Below are 26,508 nucleotides of genomic sequence, written 5' to 3'. Positions count from 1 at the left end.
TTTGTTCGTTTGTTACTCTGGTGGATAGCGGATCTTTGCAAGTCCCTTGCTCTAGGTCAATCGAAGCTAAATGGTTGCCGTTTGAAACAGCTGGATTGCAACAAATGCTTGATAAAGACAAAAGGAACAGTGTACACAAGAGAGAAAGGAACCGGATGAGAGTTATTTGGCCCGCTTTCGTTACGGGCCTCCTTATCAATACTGATCAATACTGACGAGATGCGACACTGTCAGGCGATATTGCCGACGTTCATACACCCACTCCATTCAGGATTCCAAAAAAAAAAACGCACTTTGATGTTTCGAATATTTCAACCATCGCAATGGCTGCAAAAACAAAAAGACATGATCAGTGGGAGGCTTGAACTCCCGGCCTTGGCATTACCAGACATATCAGATGATATATTAGTACCACGCTCTAACCAACTGAGCTAACCGACCCACGTTGAGTTGTTGAAGACGAGGCTCCATACTACCCGCAGCGACAAATCGCAACATGCAGTACCGCACTCAGGACGATTTACAATAAACGCTCGAGGCCCTTCGCCTTGCAAACGGTTTAGATTTACCTTCAAACTGTCTGATGAGGCTTGAGCAATCCACAATTGGCGAGGCGTTGTAATTTTGACCGCGATGGTTGCGTTAGGCTCGCTGAATAGAAACTGGCACGTCCGTCAGTTGCAAGGGTTCCCGCTGTGGTAAACTCCCCCAGTGAATTCAGTTGCCAAAAGCCGCGATTTTTAGTGCCGCCTCTTCTCGTGGCGTTGCAAAACAACTCATCGTCGTTTCATCCTACCCGCCGCGTGGGATTTTCTACCTTCTTCCTTTCTTTTGCGCAAAAATGACAGAGTCAAAATTCACATTTCTCGTCAAAGAACCAAAAAAATTCCATCGCAAACAAGATCGGCGCTACCTCAGAGACATGCTCGTTACAGCCACTTCTCCCGATCCTTCTTTGTCCCCAATCAGCCTTCGGCGGTGGCGACGCCACAGGACCCGTTGAAACTCGATGTCGTTTGGTGTTATCCTCCGACTAGCCAGTCCCGAAACTTGTTTCTCCGCCTGATGTTGAAGGATCGCCGGATCATTTTTTGCCCCTCTCAACCGTCCTTTTCCTCCCTCGCTGCAATAGCCTCTGGTGTTAATAGAGAGTGTATCAAGGCGTCTTGGAGGGAATTTTGTTTTGCTTGTTATACTTTGCCTTGTAGGCTGCGCTGTGTTCCCAGTCTTGGCGTTGAGAGTCAACGACAGATGGGGGGCCCATTGAGTGCGCACCCTATACCATGAGTTATTGGCGCAAATACTAGGCGGCATCTGCCAAAATAGTCTGCGCAACCATCATCATAGTTATTATACATCTATGATTTAGAATACAGAGTGATAGGAGATGATGGAAAAGGCCAGGTTGACTCAGAATGCCTTTATTCATACGGAACCTTGGTTTCAACTCCAGATATATCATCCATCAACGTACTTAATCCTCGCATATCTTGCTCGATCTGCAAGCCCTTATTATATTGAAAAATGCAATCATCTACAACAGCGTCATATTTAAAATGGTACAGGAGGGAAATGAAAAAAGACACACACCGGTGCCGAAGGAATATGCCAAGTCATTGCCTTTGTGAGCAGCTTTGTGATGGCGCATCCCTCAGCAAACGTTTCATCGCTCGCAGCCAACGATTTAGTTGTGTCAATGTCCAGGTCCTTCCTCGACCATACCGGTGTAGTGTCAATCTCGAGCCTTTTCTTCCTTGGCCATTCCGTGCTTCTCGACCATCCCCGCGCAGGGACTGACGATAGGGAATAGGAAAAACACAGCGGAGACCGTCCTTGTCCGTCCCGGGCATCGGCCCTGGCCCCATTCTCGAGCAACAGCTTCACACTGTCGTATTTCTTTAGGATACAAGCATACGACAGTGGTGTCTGACCGAAGGTGTCTGTCGCCTCAATGTCGGCTCCTCTGCTAACCAACAGCTCCCTGATGGCTGGGGTTGGTTTCTCCAGGGCATTCCACAAGGGCGTTCGGCCATATATGTCTCTCTTGTCAATATCGGCCCCCTTATCGAGCAGTAACTCCACTATTGCCTTATGCCCACGAATGCAGGCGTCGAACAATGGCGCTGATCCAATGAACCCCCAGTCCCCCTGTTTTCCACGCTCGATGTCAGCGCCACTGTCGAGTAGCAATTTGGTAGTAGCCATCTGGCCAAGCTTGCAGGAAAACAGGAGCGGTGTCATCCCGAAAACGTCACGTTTGTCAACCTCGGCTCCATGTGCAATCAAAACTTTTGCAACAGCCTCATGCCCATTTGCACAGGCCTCCAGCAGCGGTGTCCGGCTATAATTCCCTTCCTGGTCAACCGCGGCTCCCCAATTCAACAGCACCGTTGCAACAGCCTCGTGTCCGGAATCGGAGGCAAAGTGCAATGGCGTGGAGTCAGCCGTGGTCACCCCTCGGACGTTGGCTCCCCTTTGCAGCAGGAGGTTCACAAAAGCCTCAAAGCCCATCTTGCAGGCAACCATCAACGGCGTTGCCCCGTAACAATCGCCGGCGTCGACGTTGGCCCCGCTCTGTATCAGGGCGTCCGCGACCTCCGGAAGGTTGAAGTATGCCGCAGCATGCAACGCTGTCCAAGTCTGTCCAGCATGCATGAATATTCCGCGTGGGACTTCGAGCTTTTGACAAGAAAAGCCGACACGTGTCTCGCGGGACAGAAAGTCGAGGACATGTTTGGTCACAGTCGGAGAATTGCGAGCGTGGTGCCCCCAGTTTTTTGCAGCGTAAGAAAACAAAACAAATGAGTCCAGATCATCTTCCGCAATTTGGAACGAAAGGTAGGTAACACACGTCGTGGTGATTTCCTCTTGTGCGTCGGGGAAATTTTGTGTTTGCGTCCCCTCAAAGTATTCCTGTGCAGTGAAGTGGACCAGCCGGACTATGTCGCTTTCCTTGTCCACTGTGACCAATCCTGCGCAGGTTGACAAGACAACTTCGATCTTGCGAAGGTTGTCGCGGTCCAGCTCGGTATCGTTTTCGTTCAACGCGAGGGCGTGTTGAAGCTCGGCGGTGGTAAGGGGCCTCTCTGCGTGGACGATCCAGGCAAGGGCTTTCTTACCAAGATTTCGTAAGCCTGGCAACTGGTTCTCGATCCTGTACATGGCCTGGTTATATGCTTGGTACAAGATGTTTCTATTCTCGCCGTCGCTTGGTTGCTTGTTGCTTTGGTCCTCAATTTCCGAGAGCGCGTTGCGCACTTCAGTCGCCGATGTCTTGTCTCTGAGCGAATCCAGATAGAGCTGTGCAAGCAGGAACCTGAACAAAAATCAATGAGAGGACACGACCCTCGATTCATACACTTCCAACTTACATTCCGTCCACAAGCCCCATGATCTTTGCCTCGATGGCATCCTGTAGACCAGGAGTCTCCGGGATGGACTGCAAGGTCTTTGACAGTCGACTGTCAATAAAACTGCGCACATCTTTGTCTGTGGCCCTAATCTCTTTTACGAGACAATCTCTAAAGTGCTGTTCAACTTCTGGGGTGTGGCGCGACGTTATAAAGATGCTTGTTCCTGTTTCGACTTGGAGCCTGGCAAGTTGTGACAAGAGAGAAGATCGGCAGTCGTCAACTGACTGGCATTCATCAAGCGCATCCACGAAGACGAACGTCCTAGAGTACAACTTTGAGGTGATGAGTAAGACCTCCGCTAGTTCAATCGAAGATGGTCGTGTTCGTTGCCCTGCATGTCGTCCGTAAAGCTCCTTGACACACTGTGTCAGGGTGTCTTGGGCTTGAGATAGCTGCTTGATCAAACTTGCCAGAAGGTCCTGCAAGCCCTGCTGGCTATTTCTCTGGAAGTTGCAGTAGACATACGCAAACCCGACTGTTTTCTCTTTTATAAACTGCTTAACGATGTAGTCGATTACGATAGATGTTATTATGGTCTTGCCGGATCCAGGAATGCCAGGGCAGAAAAGCGTCTTCCCTCTTGAAGCCACCCAGCTCCGAAACGGCTCAGAGTCCAAGAACCATTGGCCGGTTCCGGGCTGGTGTCTGGCAAGGAAGTCGCTTTGCTGAGGCCCGTAATCGAAAGGCGTTAACCAGTTCAGGATATCTATATCTTGTTTTCTGGTGATGCAGTGTTCTAAATGTTCTACTTTTGATCCAGTTGCGGTTACGGTAGCATGAACTATGTTGATTCTATTAGACCGTGCTCTAAAAACAGCCCAAAGTAGTTTCTAATTCTCTCACTTACTGCCTTTGAGCACCTCTTTTGCCGAACGTTCTGATAGGACATCTTCTGGTTCGACAAAATCCAGAAGCTCTTTTGCAAATGCCGCAGCGGCAGCGGCAGCATGCTCCTGCCAGTCTTTGTTCTTATGGGAGTCTGCATAATCACAGATCCCGCGAACAACCAGGCATGGAAAGTTTGTCATCAACCCTGCTGCCTCCATTTCGACGCATAGAACATTACCACCAAGGTCCCTATTCAGCTTATCCCGAAAGATGCCGTCTTTGATGACCTGGTTTCCCGAAGCTATAAGACCGTAGTGAATGCGCATGTCCCTAGGCTTCTTCTTTTTGATCTTGGCCGGGTCGCAAAACTGACAATTCTCTTGTTCCTCGTCATCATCCGAGCTTTCAGTTTCTTGCATGCTGCTTTTCTCCACATGGTTGTAATCTGCCCTGAACAAAACATCCTTCATAGAGTCAGACTTTAGGTACCGTGGTGCTAGCTTCGGCCACTTTTGCTTCAGATCCTCCAAATATACCGGAATTTTCGATCCGACCATGTCATGTTCGCTTTCTAGTCTAGTTAAGGCTGTAAGGAGAAAAGAAGGAGGGTTGTTAAGAGAACCCGTACGTTCGAAACTGCCGCCTGCTTTTGCCTTGCCCATATCCCACTGAACCACGCCCGGATACGACCCTATCGGGGTGCTTACAACGACGTCGCCTAGTCTGACTTTGGGTGGAATGCCGCCACCGATTCCAACCATAAGGCCGACCTTGATAGAGGGGAATGTGGATACCATTTGTGAGGCGACCGTTGCGGCCGAATTGTTCCCGACCTGGCCTTTGGGCAAGCAAGCAATAACAATGTTATGTTTGCCGATAGAGCCAAGAGTATAGCTGTTGAAGTCGTTCGGTGGCGCCATGTCGCGAAGGCCCGAATGGCGTTGGTCGAGCATAGCTATTGCTGCAGTCTGCTCCTTGGGAAGAGCGCATATCCAGCCCACTGTATACTGATCATGGCGCTGCGCATTCGTCCTGCTTTTCTTCTCATCACCAGAGCCGGTGCCGGGACTTGAATCCTCTTCCCGTTTACGTTTTCTTGCTAGCTCAGACATAGCTTCCACAACGCTATCTCGCCACGATACTAAATCTTGTTGGGGATTTGCTGGTGCTTTTGGAGTGTGCAACGAATTCAAATCGGTGTTGACAAGTCATATTTCACGGCATTGATGAGGCCGCGACGGCAGATTGTATATTTGATGCGTCAGGAGAAGTAGGCAAATATACCGAAAACCCGAGCTGCCTCGTGGTAGAATCAGGCTGCCTGATGTGAGTGTGAAGTATGGTAGAAGGGGTTAGATAAAAAGACTCCCTCCCTCTTGAGCGTGGATGCAGCAATCAGGGGAGTAAGCCCGCGCTAATCCTGAAGAAGCAACGCCATCGGCATGGGGCTATGGCCATGTAAAAATCAAGTACACAGTAGGGATTGATTGGTATGAATCAATATGCAGGTTGATTTAGGACTTCAGCCAGGGATACAACTTCAGACCCGCCTCTTTCTAGTGTGTGTCGTCAGCAACAGGCTACCGATGTTGTGTGACGGTCATCTATCCGGTCGTATTGATACCTAGCAGGCGTAACTGCTTAAGTTTTAGTTGCAATAACAAACTCGCACAAAACAAAAGTCTCGCTCTGATGGATCACATCCCGTAAATGGGGAATCCGTAAACGGGCAAACATAAACATGACGTATATCGAAAGTCACATTTTGCAACATGTGTTCCATCTCCAAAGAAACTCTCCCACCTCACCCGTGGCATCATCCGAAGGCATCTGCTCCGCGGTATTCTCCACTGCCCCGGCCGCTAGCACTGCCGGGCGCGCTGCCGACGCGGGGTACACTCCACCGTCCTTGGGCGACGACTTAACGTCGCACCTCAACTTCTACAAACATCTCCGAAACAAGTAGATTTGCAATTTATTCTTCTTCTATAGAATGGATTTCAACGATACACCCGCGCTGCAGAAAGCAGCTGTGATCGAAAATCCCGGCCCTGACGTCAGGATTGTTGTCCGGGACGATGTGCCCGTGGGTAAACCTGGGCCGCACGAGGTTCTCGTTTGCCTCAGCTTTACAGGAGTCTGGTAGGCCCCAGAAACCACCCTGTCTCGTCCAGGCCTCCAGTTCTCACTGACACATATGCTGTATTGAAGCGGGTCGGAAATCCGCGCTGTTCGTGGCTGGGGCGTCTACAACCCGATCGTCGGTCACGAGGGTATTGGTAATGTCGTGAAGCTCGGCGAAAATGTTCCCGAATCCCTTCTCGGTAAGAAGGTTGGAGTCAAATGGCTCTACAGCGCCTGTGGTTCGTGCTCCGCTTGCACCCGGGGCTACGCGAACAACTGTCCCAATCAAGTGAATACGGGCAAGCATCGCCCAGGAACACTGCAACGATACGTCGTTGCCGATTCTCGATACCTGACTCTTATCCCCCACGGACTCGCAGATGACGTGGCGGCGCCATTACTTTGCGCCGGTCTCACAATGATGGGTGCGGTCTCCATGCTAGAGAAGGAGATGTCACGTAGCGACTGGGTCATTATACAAGGCGCAGGAGGGGGGCTCGGACATTTGGGTGTGATGATTGCATCCAGATTAAGAGGGTTTCGTGTTATTGCAGTGGATACTGGGCGAGAAAAACGTGCTTTAACCCAAAGCTGCGGAGCGGAGGCTTTCATTGATTACGCCACAGAGAACGTAGAAAAGACGGTGATGGACCTGACAGGAGAGGGGGCTCACGCTGTCATCGTCGTCCCAGGCTCCGAAGACGCTTACCGAATCGCCCCCAAGCTGGTCAGATCCATGGGGACAATTGTCTGCGTGGGCTTGCCACACAATAACTTTGAACTGCCCATACCGGTCTCGTTATGCGCTCTCAAAGGTATGCTTTGCTCATCACGATGACAGACCCCAGTTTGACTTCAAAGGCTAACCTAAAGGTACCTATCTAGCTTTGACGATTAAAGGTGCCATGGTGGGAACGGAAGAGCAGATGACCGAGTTGCTCCAAGAAGCAAGCAAGGGGACCATTCGGGCGTCTGTGGAACACTGCGCTCTTACTCAAGTCTCTGAAGTCATGTCCCGGCTCTCAAAAGAGGAAATTCTTGGAAGAGTCGTTGTCAGTTATATTTAGTGGAGAATGTCAGGAAATTACCTTGAATCCAAGAACTGCACTGGTGTTTTGAGTGTATCAAATCGTCTGTATCAGTTTTCCTGTAACTGTGTGTGCCATAAGTAAGGACATCATCGTTCATCCGAAAACAGTCACTCTTCGTATCGTCCGAAGGAACGTTGTTCAAAGCCGGTCACAATAACACTTATCATCTTGCACCAAGGCTAATCGTAGTACAAATTCCGTTTAATCAAAGTATAAGTTTGGTATTAAGTTGGCCTTGGAGACATTACTAAATGCAGAACCCCCGTCATAGCTTCTCCTTTGTGTCTTTCTTCTTATGAACCCCAGAAAACAATGCTTCCGCCTTGGCAAGTATTGTCCCTTCCTCATTCGTGATCTCTGCCTCAACCACAAACTTTCTAGATCCCTCCATCCTCTTTAAAACTGCGGTACAGGCCACCGTCGCCATCGTCGGCACCGGCTGTATGTAGGTAATATTTAGTGTCTGCGTCACCTGCGGCAGCATTGGCATGAGCCCGTTCAACTTGTTGATAAAGCCGACAGCGCCCATGCACTCGTCGAAAATGGACGCAATCACGCCCCCGTGGCACCACTCCTTCTTCGATGTACTGAGGCCGTGGCCGAGGGTGAGAAAGAACCGTGCCTTCGTCACGAAGCGCTCCTCAAGAGAACGTTGGTCCGGGCCTTGATCATTGGTATGCGGTGGCGACGCAGGCAGGTGATAACACCCAACGAAGAAGGGCACGGTGGCTGCACTGTGGAGAGTCACTCCCCAGTACTCGAAGATACGGTTTTCCGGGTCAAACTGACGGCTGACGGGTGGTCTGGCGATAATGCCTGGTTCTGAAAGGACTTTGGCACACCAGGGAATGGCCCGAAAATGGGCAATCTGGTCTTCCCAAGTTTCTGGCATGATGATGAGTTTTCAAAATATTTCCGATCTTAACAAAGAGTGGCGAGCTATGTCCGGGTTGTCATAACACAGCAAGTATGATTAGAAGGCTCCATTACCTCGGGTCTCTACTGTGTCCAAATGAATTGAGCCAGTCCTATATATATCGAAAGTCTAGGTAATGTGGATTAGAGGAATACGTAGCGATATTGTGTCGTCAGAACTGCCGTACATATCTGGTAACGTCTCACTCGGGAAACTTCGGCAGTACGGTTGTAAAGCCAAATAAATGAAATTTCAATCTGGAATATTCCGATGCCACTTTCTTTTTGGTATTGAGCTTATGCCAAGGGGGCAATGGCCTCAGTAAGCTGAAGGGCAGGGCTTGTCCCATCTCGGAGGATCACTAATCGCATCTTAGTAACAAACGTTATTATTATAATACCGGAGCATCCGAAGTCGCTAACTACGGAATGATTATGCCAAAAAAGAACTCGAAATAAAGACGAACCATCGCTTATGTGTGGGTCTTCAGAAACATGCCGGTTTATTCTACAGCTTCTCACAGCCAACGCCTATGAAAATTGGATCGGCGGCTAAGTCCATGTTCAAGTTTCTTTAAACAAAGAATTGACGAGTTAATTCTCAATTTCATTTCAACACACAGAACCCGAAACATCATAGACGGAACAAAAAATGAATTTTCGGCTTTGATCTCAATAGAATCATTACCCAATTCGCGTGGTCTACGTTATAAATACGTTGGAAACAATGCAACTCACTACCCCGCACAACCAGAATAGTTGAGAGTATATAGCGTGCTTGAATCACACAACTGGAATGGATTGCGATAGTTATCGTACTCTAGTTCAACTGAGATTGGTGACTCTTAGAAGATGGCCAAAACCTTCCACCCGACACAAATCCCCTTGGCTGCAATCAACGCACCGACGGATAGCGCATACATAAGACCAGTGAACAAGATCAACCCCCAGTATTCCCCATTCTGAGCAGCAATGATCTCGCCTCCGACTGGAATGTCAAAGAGGCAAGAAAAGGAGGCAACGGTGTAGGCCGTGGCGTGGTACCGCCCGTAGTTTTCCGTCTTGCAGAGCTTCCCAATGCAGACGGGACTGATGCTAATGTTATTGCCGCTGGCAAATCCGAACAAGATGACAAAGGCAACGAGGCCTGCCTTGGAAGCGCCCGCGGGCAGCCAAACGCCCAGACAGGCGACAAGGCTCAAGACGACGGCCAGGATGTTCGAGTTGAACGGGCCAACGTAGTCGCCGAACCAGCCGGCCAAGATACGCCCGGCCACACTGCCCGCGTTGAGAATCGTGGGGATCTGGTACGAGAAATCAAGGTCAAAGCCTTTGTGGATGGCATAGCTCGATATGTAGGTCAAGGGTATGAAAAGCGACCATTCGAGTGCGAAGATACCGGCAGTCGTCAACGCAAAGGCCGGGTCTCGGAGAATGCGAACGTCCGGGTGAGGCGAGGCGTTTGGCGCAGGGGGCAAGCGTCTGTCGATGAGCATGGTTGCGGCGCCACAGAAGACTAGGACGATGAATCCGATCGTGCGTATGGCCCAGGCCCATCCTGCGCGCTCGAAGAGGGCGCGGAGCATCATCGGATAGACTATGCCACCGAAACAGCCTCCGGTGGAAGCGATACCTGTGGCGAGGCCTCGGCGGTGGTAGAACCAGTGCCCCACGGCGGCGAAAGAAGGTGTAAACAAGAGCGAAGCACCGATTCCGTTTAGTACTCCGAGCACTAGCATGAAATGCCAAAATTCTAGCATCATTATAAGCAATTCAAGTGTCGGATGAATATGACTCATTGAGGAAAGTTGAGGGTATACGAACTCGTAGAAATGCTCAGTAACATCTGAGCCGTGACAACACAGATGGTGCCGGACAGGATCAACCATTTTGGACCGTACTTGTCGAAGACCGGGCCAACGTAAATCCCACAGAAAAAGAGGAGGAACATATACGTCGAAAAGATCCACCCGATCGTGCCTTCACTATAACCCTCGAGTTGGTTGGCGCTCACGTAGGCGTGAATGGTTGCCAAACTGTTCGAGATTCCCAGCGCCGAGAACGATGCAAACCAAGAACCCAGTACAACACACCACGCTCGTAGACCACCTTCTGGGTACTCATCTTCTGGATTCAATGTCGGTTCTTCAGGTATCGGCCCGGACTGTATTTCTTCTTTATGAGTCATGACTTGGCCTCGGCCAGTCAAGCCATCTTGTGCTATGTGTTGCGTCTCAGCAGATGGTACAACCTCTTGACCGAGGTCGGAAGGTTGTTGTTGCACGGCCATAATCAATGGTAGTTTTTGAATTCATCCAGCGAGTAAGCAAAATTCTGTCTGGTTCCCATGATAAATCAAGGTCTATCTTGATTATTGAACAACCGGCCCGCGCAGACCATACATATAGCTGCTGGGTAAAACCCAGACTACACCGTCTTCTGCCCTGAAAAAGAGTCATCGTTGGACCTATACCTCCAAGGGTTAGCGGAATTAAAGTTTTCAAGCATGCCAACGTATAGCAGTTTTCATTCAATTCTCAAGAAAGCCGGCATTAGATCTATACCTCCAAGGGTTAGCAGAAACAGGGTTTTCAAGCACGTCAACGTGTGAGGTTTCATTCATATTTCGTAATACAAGTACTCTTCATCTCCATGTCAATCCGGCGCGCCCTGCACTTGACATGCGTCTGTAGTAATTGCATGGATCATACTTTGTCGGAACGTAGGACAGAGCCAGACCCGCTGGCTTATCTTTCTTTTGACACATCGTTTCTGTGCGGCCAATGGGGCTGTTGGTTTTCCCTTGTAAGGCGATCCTTTCGTAGGCCAAAAAAGGCAGTTCTTGCCCTGAAAGGAAAGTACCTATCCCGTCGGCATCGGCATCGGCTCCCCAGAAATGGTATCACAATCTGTAAAGAAAGCTCCACATTTCTACGCGTATGTATGGCGGGAAGTGGCCGACATATTATTTCCACGTCACTCCGTTTCTACTTCGAGCCGCCCTCTGAGAAACGGACTCCGAAAGCCGCCAGCGACGGAAGCAATGAATGCCTGACCATAAATTTCGCTTGGACGGACGATCACATTGCATCCCGGAACGATGCTTCTTCAGGTGCTCCAGTGCCTGCAAGGCACGCTGAAAATTTCCACCCTCGTGTATGCAGCAATAGCCGCCATCCTCCCAATAAGTCTCGGCCTGGCTTTCGTCTACTACAATGGCGATATCTCTTCGACGCGCAGGAAGCTGCGGCACCTGGAAAGGATCGGGCTGTCCGCCAGTAACATGACGGACCAGTTCGATTCCAAGTACGATGCGCCAGAGAGCACCGAAACCAACGGGCCGATCCGCATCAAGTCCATCTACATCCACCCGATCAAGTCATGCGGCTTTGTTGAGGTAAACCGCGCCTTGCTCACCAAGGCCGGCTTCATGTATGACAGAAGCTTCGCGTTGGTCACAGAGGTGGCCGATCCGGACACGGGCTCGATAACATGGCGGTTCATCAGCCAGCGCACCAAGCCGGGTATGAGTCAGATCAAGACAGAGATTTGGCTCCCGCGGAAGTGTAGCAATCAGAATGACCTGCTGGTGCAAGCCGGTGGGTGTTTAGCCGTGAATTTCCAAGACCCGGATCCCCCAAGCTGGGCTCGACGTCTCGAGACACTGATGCATACGGGGAACCCGGCGGCAAAGCCGGAGGTGTCGTTCATCGTGCCTCTCCACCCTACACCCACCCTGGTGGATGAGTTTGGAATCAAGACGAGGACATTCGGCATCCACTCCCGGGACGCAACTGGCCTCGACCTTGGCAAGATCCCCTCAGTCGCCGCGGCTTTGCCTAAGCTGAAGAAGTTCTTGTCCATCCCGGAAAAACGTGCCCTCACTCTCACGAGATGCACCCCTGACAGCCTGACCCGCACCCAGGAAGACCTGGCGCCGCTTGAATACATCGGCTCGCCGTCGGTGCATGGCTACACAGACCAGCAACCAATCAACATCAACAGTTTATCCTCAGTCCACGCGGTCTCCGCTCTTCTGCCCCAGGAAAACCAGCCCCTGGATGCTCGGCGCTTCCGTGCAAATATCTGGGTCACCGGCGCGCCGGCGTTTGCGGAGGAGACCTGGAAACGCTACCGCATCGTTCCGAAGGGATCTAGCAGGGAGCTGCGAGCCAACGTATCGCCGAACTTGTCCGTCGTATCTCGGACGTCTCGGTGTACGATGCCCAATGTCAACATCAGCACAGGGACCTTTGATTCGGACAACGCGCCCGTAAACAAAAAGAAGGGGAAACCGCAGCCAAGTGCAACGCTGGTCAAACACCGCATGGTTGAGACTAGTAATCCAAAGGCTCTTGGATACATCGGGATGCATTGCGTGCCAGAGGACCAAAGTCTGGAGACTGCTAGGGAGCAGAAAGTGGGGTTGTACGTAGAGGTTGGTGATGAGATTGAGGTCCTTGAGACGGGAGACCATATGGGTGGATCTACGGGTAACGACCACTAAGCCCAGCCGTGGGCATCAAGTATGGAAATGAGGGCATCAGAAGCACATTATATAGACATAGGCCCCAGACCACCTTGCGACTTCTTCCATTCGACCCGGTAACCACCTTCTACAATACAATGAAGATGGAAAATCACATATTAGTAACTTATTGTAGGCCTTTTAATAAACAGCTGGTTGAGATGGAACTATCCTTGGAATGTATATACCAAGATGCTGCCTACAATCACTAGCTATTGCTGTATTGAAACAACGTTCTCAAACTGATACTATACCAAAGGTAAACTGGCACATATCCTTTCTTTCCACACCAACCCCGCGCAGTTTATCCACACCTGCCGAGAAATCTGCAAAGGACATTGCATGTCATGGCCAGTAAATTCGTATTTCCCCTTATGCTCCCAATGCTCCCCCAACCGTGAATTGACTGCAAGTCTTGAACTTCTTTTTAATACCTGGAACTTTAGTGGAATATTCACTTACATGATGATTTACATCTAACCTAGTTGGCCTTACCCGGGCACCTTTATATCAAACGGTAAACACTAGCTAGTCCCAGTCCACTCGGTTGCAACATCAAGCCATGGTAAAGGGAGATAGAGGCTCATTGGGATCGCTCCTCTGCTGCCTCACGAGTCGGAATACAAGATGGAAAGAATCAAGCGTACTGTTGGTATCACAGAGCAAAACTGATACTGTATTCTGTTGGTTGTAGATGTAGGAGGAAGAAAGTAAAGGTAAGCAGCGGAAGCAGCAGTTGCCGTTAGCAGCCCGGAGGTAGAATCTCCAGGCCCGACTGTTGCCGCTTCCCGCGGCCTGACCGCCTGCCCGTATTCTGGCTGGGTAATCCAACAAGTACAGCTTGTAATTCAGTAACGCACCGGAGGATCCCTGAGGCATGCGCATGCCGTATATTTACGAGAAGTCTAAACGCCGAGAGAATCGTACACGACCTTTATAGTTGCCTCCTGTATATATCTTTATTGCTCTATGTCTACTAATTTGAGCCCATGAATTTCAGAGGCCACGCCATCCTCCCAGCCGCCGTCTTCCTCGCGGCCGTCTTCATCTCCCGAGCACATTTCCCTCTGACAACCCCGTCCTTAAACCAACAGCCTGCAATATCAACAACCACCCCGGTTCACTTCCTGACCCCGACCTCCCCCAGAATCCACCTCGGCCCCCTTCCCCTCCACGTGTCCACCGTTTCGTCCCCCGCGGCCCACACGACGCCCAGCATCCCCGCGGCGTTCACGCCGGCCCCGTCAACATCCGCCCTCCGCCTCGGGACCACCACGATCCACCGCCTCCCGAGGATGACGTTGTGCGGCACCGCGACCCCCTTCCCGTCCCCGTCTTCCCCCACCACCGACTCCCTGCCCGGGACCGCGCGCGTCGCCTCGAGGAGCATGGAGCGGTACCGGGCCGCCAGGTCTTCCGCCGACGGCACCTCCCCGGCCTCGTTGCCGCCGCCCGGGCCGAACCGCTGGACGGAGTACCTGAAGGGCGGCTCCCCCTGCGCCCCTTCCGCGGCAGTCGGGGACGTGACCGTGTCCGGCCAGAGGGGGATGGCATCGGGCGCGGGTATGACCTGCATGTGCTTGTGAAGCCGGCTGCACCCGCCCTCCCTGCCGCAGTTGAAAATCACCAAGTACTCCTGCTGCCCGCTTCTTCCGGCTCCCCCATCCCCTCCCCTCCCTCCGGCGCCGTTGAGCCCCAGGAGAACGTCCCTCGCGGCCGCGAGATCTCCCGCATCCAGGGCCTCGAACTGTCGCCTCCTCCCGTCGGCGGTCAGGAGCAGCAGGTGCGGCCTGTACGCGCAGAACTTGTTGAACGCGAGCACGTGCGTCCCGCGGACTGGGGCGACCTCGAAGCCCGCGATGCTGATGTCGCCGCCGGGCAGGCAGCCGTCGGCGTCGGTCCCGTAGGCGCCTCTGGCCTCCTCGGCGGCGCCGCCCTCGCCTCCGGCGTCGTCTTTGGCGTCGTCCAGCTCCGAGTTGCCCCCCACGGCGGCGGGCTTCGTCTTCAGCGCCGAAGTGAGGCGGAACTCAAACTAAGCGGCGTTCGTCAGCTTCAAGGGGCGGTTTCCCCGGCTTTCCTTCAAGGGTTCATGATTCTTAAGGGCGTGGGTATTGGGAGGTGGCTGCTGGCAAGTGATGTCCAGAGCCTCGGCGCAAGGACAAAAAGAACAATTGTAATAAACAATGAGAGGTCGGAGAAGGTAAACATACCTTGAAACCCCCGTCAGTGTAATAAATCTTCTTCATCCCCGGCGCGTAGAGCACGGTCCCGTTCTCGACGAGCCGGTCGAACTGCGCGAGGATGGAGGCCTCGTCTATCGCGGAGGAGCCCATTTCCGCCGACTTTTGTTGTTTTGGATCCGAAACTCGCGATAACTACAAAAGAAAAACCCCAATTAGATAGTACCGCAGGTTTTATGCATAAACATATATCCAGTGTTCATACATGTAAAAGTATGTCTATGTATGTGTGCATGTGTAAGAGGTTGACATGTTGGCAAGTCGCAGCGGCAGCCGAGTGAGACAAAACCAGTTATGGGCCCGGGATGACGACATCAAGCAAGCGCTTTGCACCGCGCGCCGCGCACGACTATCAACCTCGGAGCTCTCACCATTTACGGGGGGGACTTGTTCGTACTTGAAGCTATTAAAGATTTTGAGTATCAACCTTCATGCGCTGGCCGCATGGTCTTGGGGTTTCTGAAATATTATACTACAATTGTCGACCAGGGCCTTTCCCCTCCCCGGGACGGCGGGGGACGCCTGGCAAATCCTCATCAACGCGTCGACTCCTAGGTAGTCATGTTTCTTTTTGTCTTTCCAATTCGTGTCTTCCCTCCCCAGCGTCCGTGAACCCTTGTGGTGGTGCTAGATATGTTCGGATGTCATGCTATTCTCGAAGCGTTTCCCCCTTTCAACCCCTCCCCCCCCCTTTCAAACGATACACGGTCGCTTTACGCAGGTGGAATGGGGGCGGCGGGGCCGGTGCCGGTGGCGGCGCCCCGTTGAGCGGGAGGCGGCAGGAAAAGAGGCAGATAGCTGACGGCCAGGGCCATGACTGCGACTTGGGTCAGTATCTATGCCAAAGATCGCGACGTGAGCGGGGACGTACTGGACATGCCGACGGAGAAGTATCCCGGGGTCGCGGAGCTCTTCTTGGTCTCCTCGCTCTCTCCGAGCCAGGTCTGGATGCTGAAGACAACGGAAGCCCTGCAAGTACCAGTGTCAGTAAGTCTGCTCTGCTGCCTAACTCCATGCACCCGTTGCATTGTTGTCACTCCGCCGCTTGGCACGGCGCCAACGCCGACAGAGTGTATTTGGGCATCGGGCGCCGGTGGCGGGTCTGGGGGAGCGCGTACCATCCGATGAACTTGTTGCGCGTGAGCATAGCAGCCATTGGCAGGGTGGAGGAGAGCGTCGACGAGAGCTCGGTGGTCTCGCCCTTTGCCCTCGGCTCCTGATAGGGGACGACTGAGAACGCGCAGGTTAGTGGCGGTCAAGGCTGTGAACGGCAGAACATTGACTTACTCAGGTCCGGCCGGCGCATATCCCGCTTGGTCGCCATATTGAAATTGATGATGATGTGTTGTACGACGGGCAAGGACAACGGAGCAGTGGAGAGGGGAGGTGCGTCGCTGGTTCTCCACGTCTGGATGCGCGAATGAAGCTCTCCCCAGTGACGGCGCAATTACAAAGTTGTATGCCTAGCATATCAGGCGTCAATATAGAGACCGCCCCCAAGAGCTGGGGAAGGCATCTGGCCGGTGCCCCACTGGCATTCAGCCGACGACACGTTTTCCAATGTGCGCACGCCCCAGGGGTGGTTGCGCGAGCCGTCCAGCGGCCCCTCCGACCCGCCCCACGAACCGATCTGACAAGTTGTGCACGCTGACCTCTCCGAGGGACGCTGACTCCGAATGGCGAAAAGCCCATCCAGACCTGAGACCAGGTAGGATCGCCGCCTGACCAGTGCGGGTGCGAGGGGCCGCCGCCGCCGGCCGACGGGCGTACCCCAGGCATGGAGTTCATTCCGTGACAGGATTCGAACTCACGAGCACGGCGACAGAGTTTGAAGCGTGGCCGCATTCAACAAATTAGCTAGGTCCCAGCAGATGAGATAATACGAAGCAACCGAGATATGATGGGAAACCCCCTTCCCCTTCAATGTCTGGCTCTGGGACCCTGAAGCCGGTTTTGCGGGGCTTCGGGAGATGCGGCCAGCGGAAGGGCCAGAGAAAGGAGGCAGGAGGAGAGCTGCATATGCTCCGGCGTCTTTCCGTGGCAAGCAGTCGCGGCAAAACTCCCGCCGCGGCGGACGTACCTATTTGTTTCGTGCCTTGCACCCTACACAACCATGGTGCGTTGACTGGCGCGGAAAGTCTCGTCATCTGGGGGCCACCGCACTGCAGGCATGAGATAACAGCAGCCCGACCGCTCTGCAGGCACAGCGACCGACAGCTAACCCCACACAGCCAGCAGCAGGTCCCCGTCAGGACCGTAGGCCGGGTGGCAAGAGGGGTTCAGTGTGAGGTGCGGTGTACCAGTCGGGTGTTGCGCAATTCTGGTGTGCAGGCGGCCGACTATACTAGCAGGACTGGTTGCAGCGGCACAAGACCAAGACTGCCTATGCAGAACGCAGTCATAGGGCGGATAATAAGGACCAGACAGAGACATCTTGGTCTGCGGGACGTGGATGCCGCATGGAAGAAACGGTGGGACGGCAGCCAAAGAAAGGTCTCCAGCTGTCATCGTCGTGATTTTGTTTGACCGACCTTGGCACCCAGCAGCGCCCAAACCAGGGCGTCGGCCGAGTACTCATCTCGTGCGTGGCTGGTGATGGTGTCACACGAGATCGGGCGGTGTCAAACTGAAGGGATTCCCAAGTGCATCGCGAGATTTGGTGTTCATCGTGTACGCCCACTGGCGCGCCATATATCGCCCGCAGTCAGCTTGAATGATGATAGATTGCGTGACACCCGACGGCGATTCAGCCATCGACACGGGGCACACAGCAAGCACGCCGGCAACCCAGTGTCTGGTTTGGGGTTTGCAGCGCACTAGGTACGTACGTACATGTGCCATGTATGTAAATGTAAACGACCGACATGGTTTGGCCTGCCCTGGCGAACCCAAACGGACATACTTCCAAGTGCGAAAAAGGGGTCTTGGGCCAACGACCAGGATGCGGCGACACAAGGCAGAGGCAACATACATAGACGACAACAGCAAGCTGCACACTTTACACCGGTTGGGGACGGGGACGGCTTGATTCTCTGGACGAAACGCGGGAAAAAAAAGGCCGGTCTTTGTGTCAACGGGGGGGTGTCGTGCCGCCTGCCGTGCCGCCCGCTCAGGTACTGATTAGGTATGTTATGTGGATGGTTAGCTGTGCCTCGTCTTCGTCCTCACCACCTACCTACCTGTTCGGCAGACGGGGTGATGGGACGAGGACGAGACAAAACACGCGAGGTTGTGAGCAAATCGGATGCACCAGGCAGAGACAGACTCAACTCGGGGGCGAGCTGTGTCGACGGAGGCGACGATGCATCGGCGACAGACAGTAGGCGGTGGCGCTGGGGCGAGGATCCGAAAGTGGCAGCTTGAATGGACAGGTGTGAGAAGGCCCGTCACGATTGGGTAGAAGCCGGGGCGAGGCGATGGGTGCAGCTGGTCAGCCTGGGCTCAGCTCAGCAACAGCCTGTTCCGGCATCCCTTCTCGTCGGTCCGCCTCTGACGCTCTCCATTCCAGCGGTATGGTTTGCCGAGAGAGTTCAGGAAGGGGGGGCCGGGGGCTGGTGGAGGTGTTTAGACTACAACAGGATGTACCATGCCAAGCACGCTGCTGCCCACCGGCCCATGCCAGCATTGACGTTTGGCCTAATCTATTAGTGTGCATTTCTGGTTCTGATGAGGATATTCATTGGGAAAGCCCCCGAGTTTGAGGTTGAAGCCAACGGAGGAGGACATGACGGTGAGTGTGCGTGTGCGTGTGTGAATGATGTGTTATGTGTATGTGTGTGTTTAGAGAATGGAGATGTGTTATGTAATCCGTGGCTTTTGCGCCGGTATCTCGTGCCTGTTTTCCCGTCAGTCGCTGTAAGGTGAGAGAGGGTGTCCGTTCAGGCCGATGCGGCAAGTCTTGGAAAGAAACGAGGGACCAGGACCTAGCAAGGGCAGGGGGGGCCGCGGGTGTGGGCGAATCAGCTGTGCGACATTGGCTGCACAACCCAATAAGAAGGACGATGACCATCGGTGGCCCTTGGACCCTATCGCGACTCCATTAGGGGACTGGCCCCTCCCCAGCCAGCCCAGTGCACAGTTGATGGTGAAATGCGACCTTGTCCGCCGGCACGGCGCATCTTGGGCTGGCCGCTGACAATCCGTGGTGTTCACGAGCTTCCCGACTTCCATTCCTAGCCCATCACATAATCCCAATCGTGAGCCGTCCGTCCCCCGGTCACCACGGAGAACAGCCTGCGATTCCCCGTCATGCTTCCCACCGCCCCCTCGCCGCCGCCTTTGCAACTCGCTGCTGCAGGTTATTCCTTTTCCCTGCAAACTTGTCCGAGCACTCTCCGCGTTTGCTTACATGGACCGGCCCATGTATTTCGGCAACATGAGCCAAGGTAGACGAGGCTCTGTTCCGAGCGTGCTGAGTGAGACGAAAGGTCAAATAAATAAATAAATAAATAAGGACGGAGATACACCATCCATGCGCTTGGTGTCGTTGTGGGAGCTTCCCGCATCCCAGAAGGCAAGAGTCAAGAGTCAAGAGTCAAGAGTCGAGAGTCAAGAGACCAGCCCAGCCTAGCCCCGGAGCGATACCGATGTGGACATGGAAATGGCCCAGGAATCCAGTCCGTGAACTCGCCCGCCTCGGAGCAAGTTGCAACTCCCAGTCCCCCGTCCCCCTCCCCCAAGTCCCAAACAAACCAAAAAAGTCCCGCTGGAACCGCAGATCCCATCGGTCCCGCCCCACGAATGCACTACACTAAAGCAAATCTAGCTGCTGTTCCCTGGCGTCCACAACGCTACCCCCCCATCCCGCTGGAACTGTTGCTGGGTTGGGATTACACCACACCACACCACACCACACCACCCACACCTTCCTTACCTTCCTTACCTGCCATCACACACCCTGGCCGCCTTTCCACGGGCATTTCCATTACCGGTACCATTCTCATCCCCCCCCCCCATTCCCACCCTGGATTCGGATTTATTCGTCCTGGGCCCGACTAAGCCAAGACAGGACGCACTTACTTACCCTGCCCAAGGAAGGTTCTCTAGGCACTCTCTCTATCTCTCCCGCACCAACGCACCTGCGCCGCGCTGCATCGCACTGCACTGCACTGCACCCTCTTGACCCTGAACCGCGGCCGCTTTCTGCTTGTCGCACTCGCTCACGCACCCTTCCTCTCACCATATCTCTGCGTCTCCTCTTCTGGGCGACGGATACGACTTTCTCCGTCCTCCTGCCCGTCCTCTTTTCTCTTATTCCCAGCATCGTCTTCGCGACCGCCCCTCCCAGCCTGCTTTGCAACGACCTCGTCCACGCGACATCCATCGTCAACTCACCAAGATTTCGAGCGGGCCGTCGCGAGTCATCTGACACTACGAAACCTGGGCGCCGCGGGAACCTTCGGAGATACTGCGCCCCCCGTGCCCGTATCCGTACGAAATATCCGCGCGCACTTTGCACCCTTCGCTGCACACTGCACACTGCACCCTCCTGAACCGCAATTCGCACTTGCACCCGACCGCTGCACAGATAGCGCGGCTGACGCCGTCAGATCCCCGACATCAATCCAACGACCGGAAGCCCCCCCTTCCATTTTCATCAACGTCCACCGTTGGAACACGGCATCGCAACCCCGATTGCCCACCTCTCTCAACCACCACCCCAACCCTCTCTTGAAGAACTAGCAATGTCGCCCCGGAACTTCCGCTTGCGATGACCTCCAGGACCCCAATGGGCGTCCAGCCGCGACCGCCCCCCCAGCAGCGAACTCTGAGCAGCTCGGGCTTGTCGGTCCAACGGCCAACCCATCAACGCGCCTTGTCCGCCCAGTACCTGCCACAGTCTCCCGTTCGAAAGGACAACTTGATCGACCTGACGGGCGACTCCAACGACGCTGCCGTCTCCCAGAACAGATATGGCACGCTGCCGCGGAGGGGAGGCTCTCGCCTCAAGCTGGAGTTGTCCAACGATGCCATGCTCGCCCAGCACGCCGTTAGCGAGTCCCCCAAGACCCTTACGCCGTCCCGCCTTATGCCCAAGAACGAATCCTCCAACCTCACCGATATGAGCTCGCCGGCCTCGGCCAAAGGCCAGCCTGTCGACACAGATAACCCTCCGATGCCCATGCCGAAACGCCGACCGCGATTTGTCGTCCCCGCCGCCGTCAAAGATACCCCTGCACCTGTCGTCGCAATCAAGAAGGACGGCCGCCCGAAGCCCTACCACCTCGAGACCCCTATTGCTGCGCCTCGATATGCACCCTTTGGCAAGCCGCGCAGTGACGCGACCAACAAACCAGGCTTTGGCGGCTCAGGCAGCGGTGCGCGCGAGACTCCCGATCTTGGCCACGCAGACTTCTTTCCGTGGACGGGAAATCATCCCGAGGACCAGTATACCGAATCCATCATCAAGAATGGCTACTTTGACAAGCCTCCCCCGTCCTCGACGGAGACCTCGTCCGCCAAGGCCGCTCTGTTTCCCGCCTTGAAGCACAAGAGTGGCCTCAACCTTCTCTCCAACATATTTGTCGGCGTCTTGAACCAGAGGAAATTGAATGGCCAGATCTCGTCGCCCTCTACCTTTAAGCCGCCACCGCGCGTTACCCTTACCGATACCAAACGAGAAATGTGGCTGCGAGACTTGGCGAACCCATCAATATCGCTGCGCCGACTGAGCCGAACCATTCCCCACGGTATCAGGGGCAAAGTGCTGCTGGACCACTGCCTGAATAAAAACGTTCCGACGGAGAGAGCTGTGTGGCTGGTCAAATGCGTTGGTGCAAACGAAATTCGAGCATTCAAGAGAAAGGGCAACGGCCCGGGCCCCTTTGTTCTGGGCGGCGAGGCCAAGTGGTTAAGAGATTGGACCGTATTCGTTGAGCAGTTTGTCGAAGGTGTTTCAACCGCCTTTGGCGACAATGACTGGAAGCCCAAGGTCCAATACGCGTATGTCACTGTATCCAACCACCCGTTTCGTAAGCTAACCATCCTACAGCATCCGGCTGGCAACACACCTCTACGCCGAACAACTTGTCGACCGCGACCACTACATGGACTGGCTTGTCTCAGGACTCGAAAACTGCACGCAGTCAAAGCTACCGATGTGGATACTCATAACACAAATATACTGGAAGGATTTGCTTCGCTTGAGGAGATATGGCCGAAGACTAGTCAATGCATTGCTCAGCCATCTCAACACGGTAAGCCTGTTCCCCTCCCCGCCCGTCCTGTAGCCAGCTAACCAGTTCAGATACACAACGACCCTGACCGGGACATCCTCGTCCAGCTATCCTCGAGGTTGACCGCTTTGCTTATCCCTCTTCTGTCCGCTCACACAGTCAACTTTGTGTCCCCTTCAACCTGGTTCAAGTATAGGGACGCCTTGCTCGCATCCATCCCGATCGACAACGACCATGCGCAAAACGCATTGAAATCGATCAATGCCAGAAACGAACAGTTGGTTGCGTCGGCCAGCAACTCGCAGCCTGCGAACCGCCAAATACTCGTCAAGCACCTTGACACAACGTTTCAGTCCCTATACAACCCCGACTTGGCTGCACAATGCTGGGCCGTCAGCGAGGATAAGGGTATGATCGTGCGCACTTTGCTGGAATGGTGCACTTCGTCTCATCGGCCGGGCGATGCAAAGGTCTACATTACTGCTAGTCTAATGCGGGCCTGGATCGTAACGGGAATAGACTTGACAGCGGCCATTCTCGAATTCCTCAGCAGCAACCCACCGACCGAGACGAAGCCGAAGAAAACATTCCACAAACTCGTTTCGGAAATCGTTCGCACGGGGGATTTCCAATTCCAGGGATACATATACTGGCTCATTGCCAGGGGTGGTCTCAGGAAGCCATCCGATACGGAAGCTGAAGGCTCATGCGCGACAAGGCTGCTGGTGGACCTCCCTCTTCACGCTCTGAACTCATCCGCTCAGGCAACACGGGCGAGTCTTCTTCGGCGCGCGGCTTACGACGTCAACGACGAGGCGGAGGACATCCACATGGCTCTGAAATGCATTCAACATGCTATGGGACTCCCCCTCCCACAAGGAGACCCGATGCTTCAGCGCAAACCTATATCTGTGGGCAAGCTTTGCCGGCTGATCGCCAACAGCAACCGAGCTCTCCAGACAGAAGTCGGGGCCAGACTCTTGCAGATCTTTACGACCGAAATCATCATGACGAAGAACGGACCGCAGGTCTCCCCGACCATGTTCAACTTCGCTCGGGCGGTTCTCGAAGCGGCTGCTGACTTCTCGGTCCTCGCCGAGATCGTCAAACTAGTGGCGCGGACTTCCAACCCCGAGATTCTTGCTTCGTGCGCTGATACCTTCAACGTGCACTTGCCAATTTTTGCAGCGTTGGGTGTGGCCAAGGAATTATTTGATGTGCTCATGGAGAGGCTGAAGGTGGTGCGTGAGGACCAAGGTGTGGCCGCACGACCTCTGCTGGCGTCTCTTGTAAACCTTGCGGGTCGGTTACCTGGGTTTACGAACACGTCTGTTTACTTGCGCCAACAGCTACACCAGTGCGACCGCAACAACCCCATCGACGCCTGTTCGCCTGTGTCCGACAACATGGCTGCGCAGCTACAGGACGCCGAGGGCGAATTACACGAAGAAATCGAGAAGCTTCTGACAAGTGGGACTAGCGTTGATCGGCCGACGATGGACCGTCTGTTCCAAACTGTAGTTGGCAGACTGGAATCCTGTTGGTCAAACTCGCCAGACCGACAGCGCGCTTACAGCGCGCTTCTTGGTAGACTGCGCATCTTCGATGCTCAGCATTTTGACGTGCGCATGACTGACTGGGTTCACCACATTAGCGCGCTGAAGGCTCGCCCTGCCCTTGTGGATATCTATCCGTTGCTGATCAGCATGGGCTGCCTGACCTTGCCCATCATCCTCACCACTACGTCCGTCGATGTCAGCAGAATTGCCATCCAGCCACCAGGGCCGATCAACCCCGTCACAACTTACATGCAGGAGGTCCTACATCTTACGACAATGCCCCTGGCGGCCAAGACGGCGCTGACTCCGGAAGAAACGTACCGATTCTACATCCAGCAACGGGTCGTTACACGTCAAAACCACAAGGACATGGTGGTTCTTGTTAGGAACGCCTTGGTCGAGTACTCGAGACTTCAGGGCGTCGCCGACTCTGCGTCTTTGCCACTTGCGAACCCGATCTTCATGGACGCCATGCTCGAACTGCTGAGACTTTTGGTATTACTGGACCCCCCCTCGGTTGTCCAGTCGCTAGGGATCAAGACACCGGAACCGGCATTATCTGGTCTATTTGCACAGATCACCACCAAGCTCCTAGTGCCCGAAGCCAGCGACGAGTCACCTCTTACATTCGAGACTGTCCTGGAACTCGCCAACGAGTTCACACTCCCGTTCTGCCAACTCAAGCTGTCTGTCGGTCTTTCGGCGGATAGCACGACAAGTCCGGGGGGAGGCGAACAGGCTTTGTCACAGTTCGACATGTTCTCCAGGGCAATGGATCGAGCTGTATCTGCCAACAACGTCATGTGGACTAGCATGCTACCTTATCTGAACGAGGAGATTACGGAGCATCTCAAGCGGCAGGCTCACCTGCGGTTTCTGGGCTTATTCCCATCACAAAAGAACCCGCCGTCCACGGACCCCCTTTCGCAGGACAGTGTTCAGCTGGCAGGGAGCCTATTGTCGGTTGTCGAGGCAATTTTGCGAGGCCGTCCAGCGGTTCGCACATCGCAGCTTACTTCTGGCATGGTCGAGAAACTAGCGGAACTCTGGGAGATATTGGCGGCCGGTGGCGATGGCAAGAAGGACCTCCAGGCCTCGATTATCAGATACTGGCTTCCGGCGTTGCTGAGATTCATCACGCTCCATACGACTGCGAACGAACCGGTGCCCTCACCGACCCAGCCCCAAGCCGCCAACACCATGAAGCCACCGGGCAACGCTGCCGCGTTCGAGATCCGGGCACGCATCTTGGTTGTCCTGTCTGGTCTTATACTCGAGCTCGACAACCTCGCGCTCCAAGACACCCAAACCGGCCAGCCTCTAAGCCAGCAGGTGTTCGATCTCGCCCTGCTACTTGTCGACACTTTGCCAGAGGACGCGCGCCTGCAGTGCGTGCGAGTCCTGCTAACAGGCGGCACCATGCAAAATCCGGCGTCGTCGGACGCTCGCCTCCGGTACCTGTTCAGCCAAATGCCCGGCCCGACAGAACAGTTCGTGCTTGCTCACCGCCAGCAGCCGGCAACGCAGCAAACCGGTCCTCCGAGGCCCAAGATTCCGATTTCGATGCAAGGCACCGACAAGTTAACGCCGTTCATCTTCCGCAAATGGGAGATGCTTAGCGAGCCGACCCCCAATGTCGGAGAGAACGACACGGCACTAAGTCTCACACTATTCGAGGCTATCAAGATCCAGTAAACAGATTGGAGGATTTTAGGGGGTGCACATACATATATTACAATCATTGCATTATTTTGGAAGACGAATTTCATTTATAGATACCATTACTGGTCAAGATCGGGGTAGAGTCACGGGAGCAATGAGAGCTTTTTTGATACCAGGATGGCAACGGCCGGCGTCGGCTGACTTAGGGAGATGGGGAGGTCGGAATCATTGTACAGAGTACCAGCGACGCATAACTTTTCCTTTATCATGACAACAACAACAACAACAACAACAACAACATATCATTCAAACAAACATATTCATAACATATCGTGCTTCATGGGTCGCAATTCGTGGTGGAAGTGACGATGCTTGCTGGATTGCCTAATACCTGCTGTCTGCCCATGCCAGTGACTGGCACACTCGGTTGCATCGCCATCAAATCCGTACTCACTCCCAGACCCCCTTCTTTAAAAATGGAAAAAAAAATACACTTCAGGGATGGTTTGGGAAGGCAAATTTTTTCCTGGAACGTCCTGGCAACCCCTCGGCAGGCAACGATCTCGGGGAAGACGCCAAGGCGGCTGCGGCTTTACCCCGGATGGAGGCCTGATACGGTGTTTCTTTTCTTTATTTTCTTCTTGGTGTTTCTTTTTCCTTTTGCGACTTCTTTCTTCTTCTTTGCTGTTTCACATTGTCTCTGATTAATGTCTCTCGGCATAAATCTCTGCCGTTACGTTTACCATTTAGGTAACGGTTGTGTAAGAGATGCTGTCTGTCCTTCATATGGATAATATACGCTGATGGTGCAGAAGAAAACAAGCCAGCAGGTAATTATTCAAGCAATCGAGCCGCATTGTCTTGGTGATAGAATATCCCTTTCCTAGACTCCCTCCTCGGCCTAGCCGTTTTTGTTTTATGTTGAATATGTAGCATTGTTATATGGGGGGGGGGCTGTAGCGGCATGCCCTTA

At 53.7% G+C, this 26,508-nt stretch overlaps 8 protein-coding genes across 8 annotated transcripts; 3 read left to right on the top strand and 5 right to left on the bottom strand.

Annotated features, from left to right (window-relative positions):
* Positions 1 to 1,551: 1,551 nt before the first annotated feature.
* EsH8_VIII_000897 (uncharacterized protein) lies at positions 1,552 to 5,353 on the bottom strand (the record flags this gene model as incomplete). The annotated part of the gene is made up of 3 exons (XM_083269939.1): positions 1,552 to 3,316; positions 3,372 to 4,194; positions 4,261 to 5,353. The coding sequence occupies 3 exons, from the start codon at positions 5,351 to 5,353 to the stop codon at positions 1,552 to 1,554; spliced, it is 3,681 nt and encodes a 1,226-aa protein (XP_083129707.1).
* Positions 5,354 to 6,234: 881 nt separating this feature from the next.
* Positions 6,235 to 7,432, top strand: EsH8_VIII_000896 (chaperonin 10-like protein; the record flags this gene model as incomplete). The annotated part of the gene is made up of 3 exons (XM_083269938.1): positions 6,235 to 6,383; positions 6,453 to 7,180; positions 7,251 to 7,432. 3 exons carry the CDS (start codon positions 6,235 to 6,237, stop codon positions 7,430 to 7,432), a joined length of 1,059 nt encoding a protein of 352 aa, XP_083129706.1.
* A 289-nt stretch (positions 7,433 to 7,721) lies between these two features.
* Positions 7,722 to 8,348, bottom strand: EsH8_VIII_000895 (PaaI family thioesterase; the record flags this gene model as incomplete). Its single annotated transcript, XM_083269937.1, has 1 exon — positions 7,722 to 8,348. The coding sequence occupies one exon, from the start codon at positions 8,346 to 8,348 to the stop codon at positions 7,722 to 7,724; it is 627 nt and encodes a 208-aa protein (XP_083129705.1).
* An 868-nt stretch (positions 8,349 to 9,216) lies between these two features.
* Positions 9,217 to 10,661, bottom strand: EsH8_VIII_000894 (MCT family MFS transporter; the record flags this gene model as incomplete). The annotated part of the gene is made up of 2 exons (XM_083269936.1): positions 9,217 to 10,124; positions 10,196 to 10,661. The coding sequence occupies 2 exons, from the start codon at positions 10,659 to 10,661 to the stop codon at positions 9,217 to 9,219; spliced, it is 1,374 nt and encodes a 457-aa protein (XP_083129704.1).
* An 810-nt stretch (positions 10,662 to 11,471) lies between these two features.
* On the top strand, positions 11,472 to 12,878 carry EsH8_VIII_000893 (uncharacterized protein; the record flags this gene model as incomplete). Its single annotated transcript, XM_083269935.1, has 1 exon — positions 11,472 to 12,878. One exon carries the CDS (start codon positions 11,472 to 11,474, stop codon positions 12,876 to 12,878), a length of 1,407 nt encoding a protein of 468 aa, XP_083129703.1.
* A 1,141-nt stretch (positions 12,879 to 14,019) lies between these two features.
* On the bottom strand, positions 14,020 to 15,232 carry EsH8_VIII_000892 (ATP adenylyltransferase-domain-containing protein; the record flags this gene model as incomplete). The annotated part of the gene is made up of 2 exons (XM_083269934.1): positions 14,020 to 14,931; positions 15,110 to 15,232. 2 exons carry the CDS (start codon positions 15,230 to 15,232, stop codon positions 14,020 to 14,022), a joined length of 1,035 nt encoding a protein of 344 aa, XP_083129702.1.
* A 620-nt stretch (positions 15,233 to 15,852) lies between these two features.
* On the bottom strand, positions 15,853 to 16,463 carry EsH8_VIII_000891 (uncharacterized protein; the record flags this gene model as incomplete). The annotated part of the gene is made up of 4 exons (XM_083269933.1): positions 15,853 to 15,956; positions 16,011 to 16,108; positions 16,258 to 16,369; positions 16,427 to 16,463. The coding sequence occupies 4 exons, from the start codon at positions 16,461 to 16,463 to the stop codon at positions 15,853 to 15,855; spliced, it is 351 nt and encodes a 116-aa protein (XP_083129701.1).
* Positions 16,464 to 20,849: 4,386 nt separating this feature from the next.
* Positions 20,850 to 25,568, top strand: EsH8_VIII_000890 (mediator of RNA polymerase II transcription subunit 12; the record flags this gene model as incomplete). The annotated part of the gene is made up of 3 exons (XM_083269932.1): positions 20,850 to 22,081; positions 22,131 to 22,335; positions 22,386 to 25,568. The coding sequence occupies 3 exons, from the start codon at positions 20,850 to 20,852 to the stop codon at positions 25,566 to 25,568; spliced, it is 4,620 nt and encodes a 1,539-aa protein (XP_083129700.1).
* Positions 25,569 to 26,508: the final 940 nt, after the last annotated feature.

This window comes from Colletotrichum jinshuiense, chromosome 8 (assembly GCF_051148585.1).
Source record: "Colletotrichum jinshuiense chromosome 8, complete sequence".
NCBI lineage: Eukaryota > Fungi > Ascomycota > Sordariomycetes > Glomerellales > Glomerellaceae > Colletotrichum > Colletotrichum jinshuiense.
Note: the sequence above shows the minus strand (reverse complement) of the source record. Positions and strands in the feature narration are given on the sequence as shown.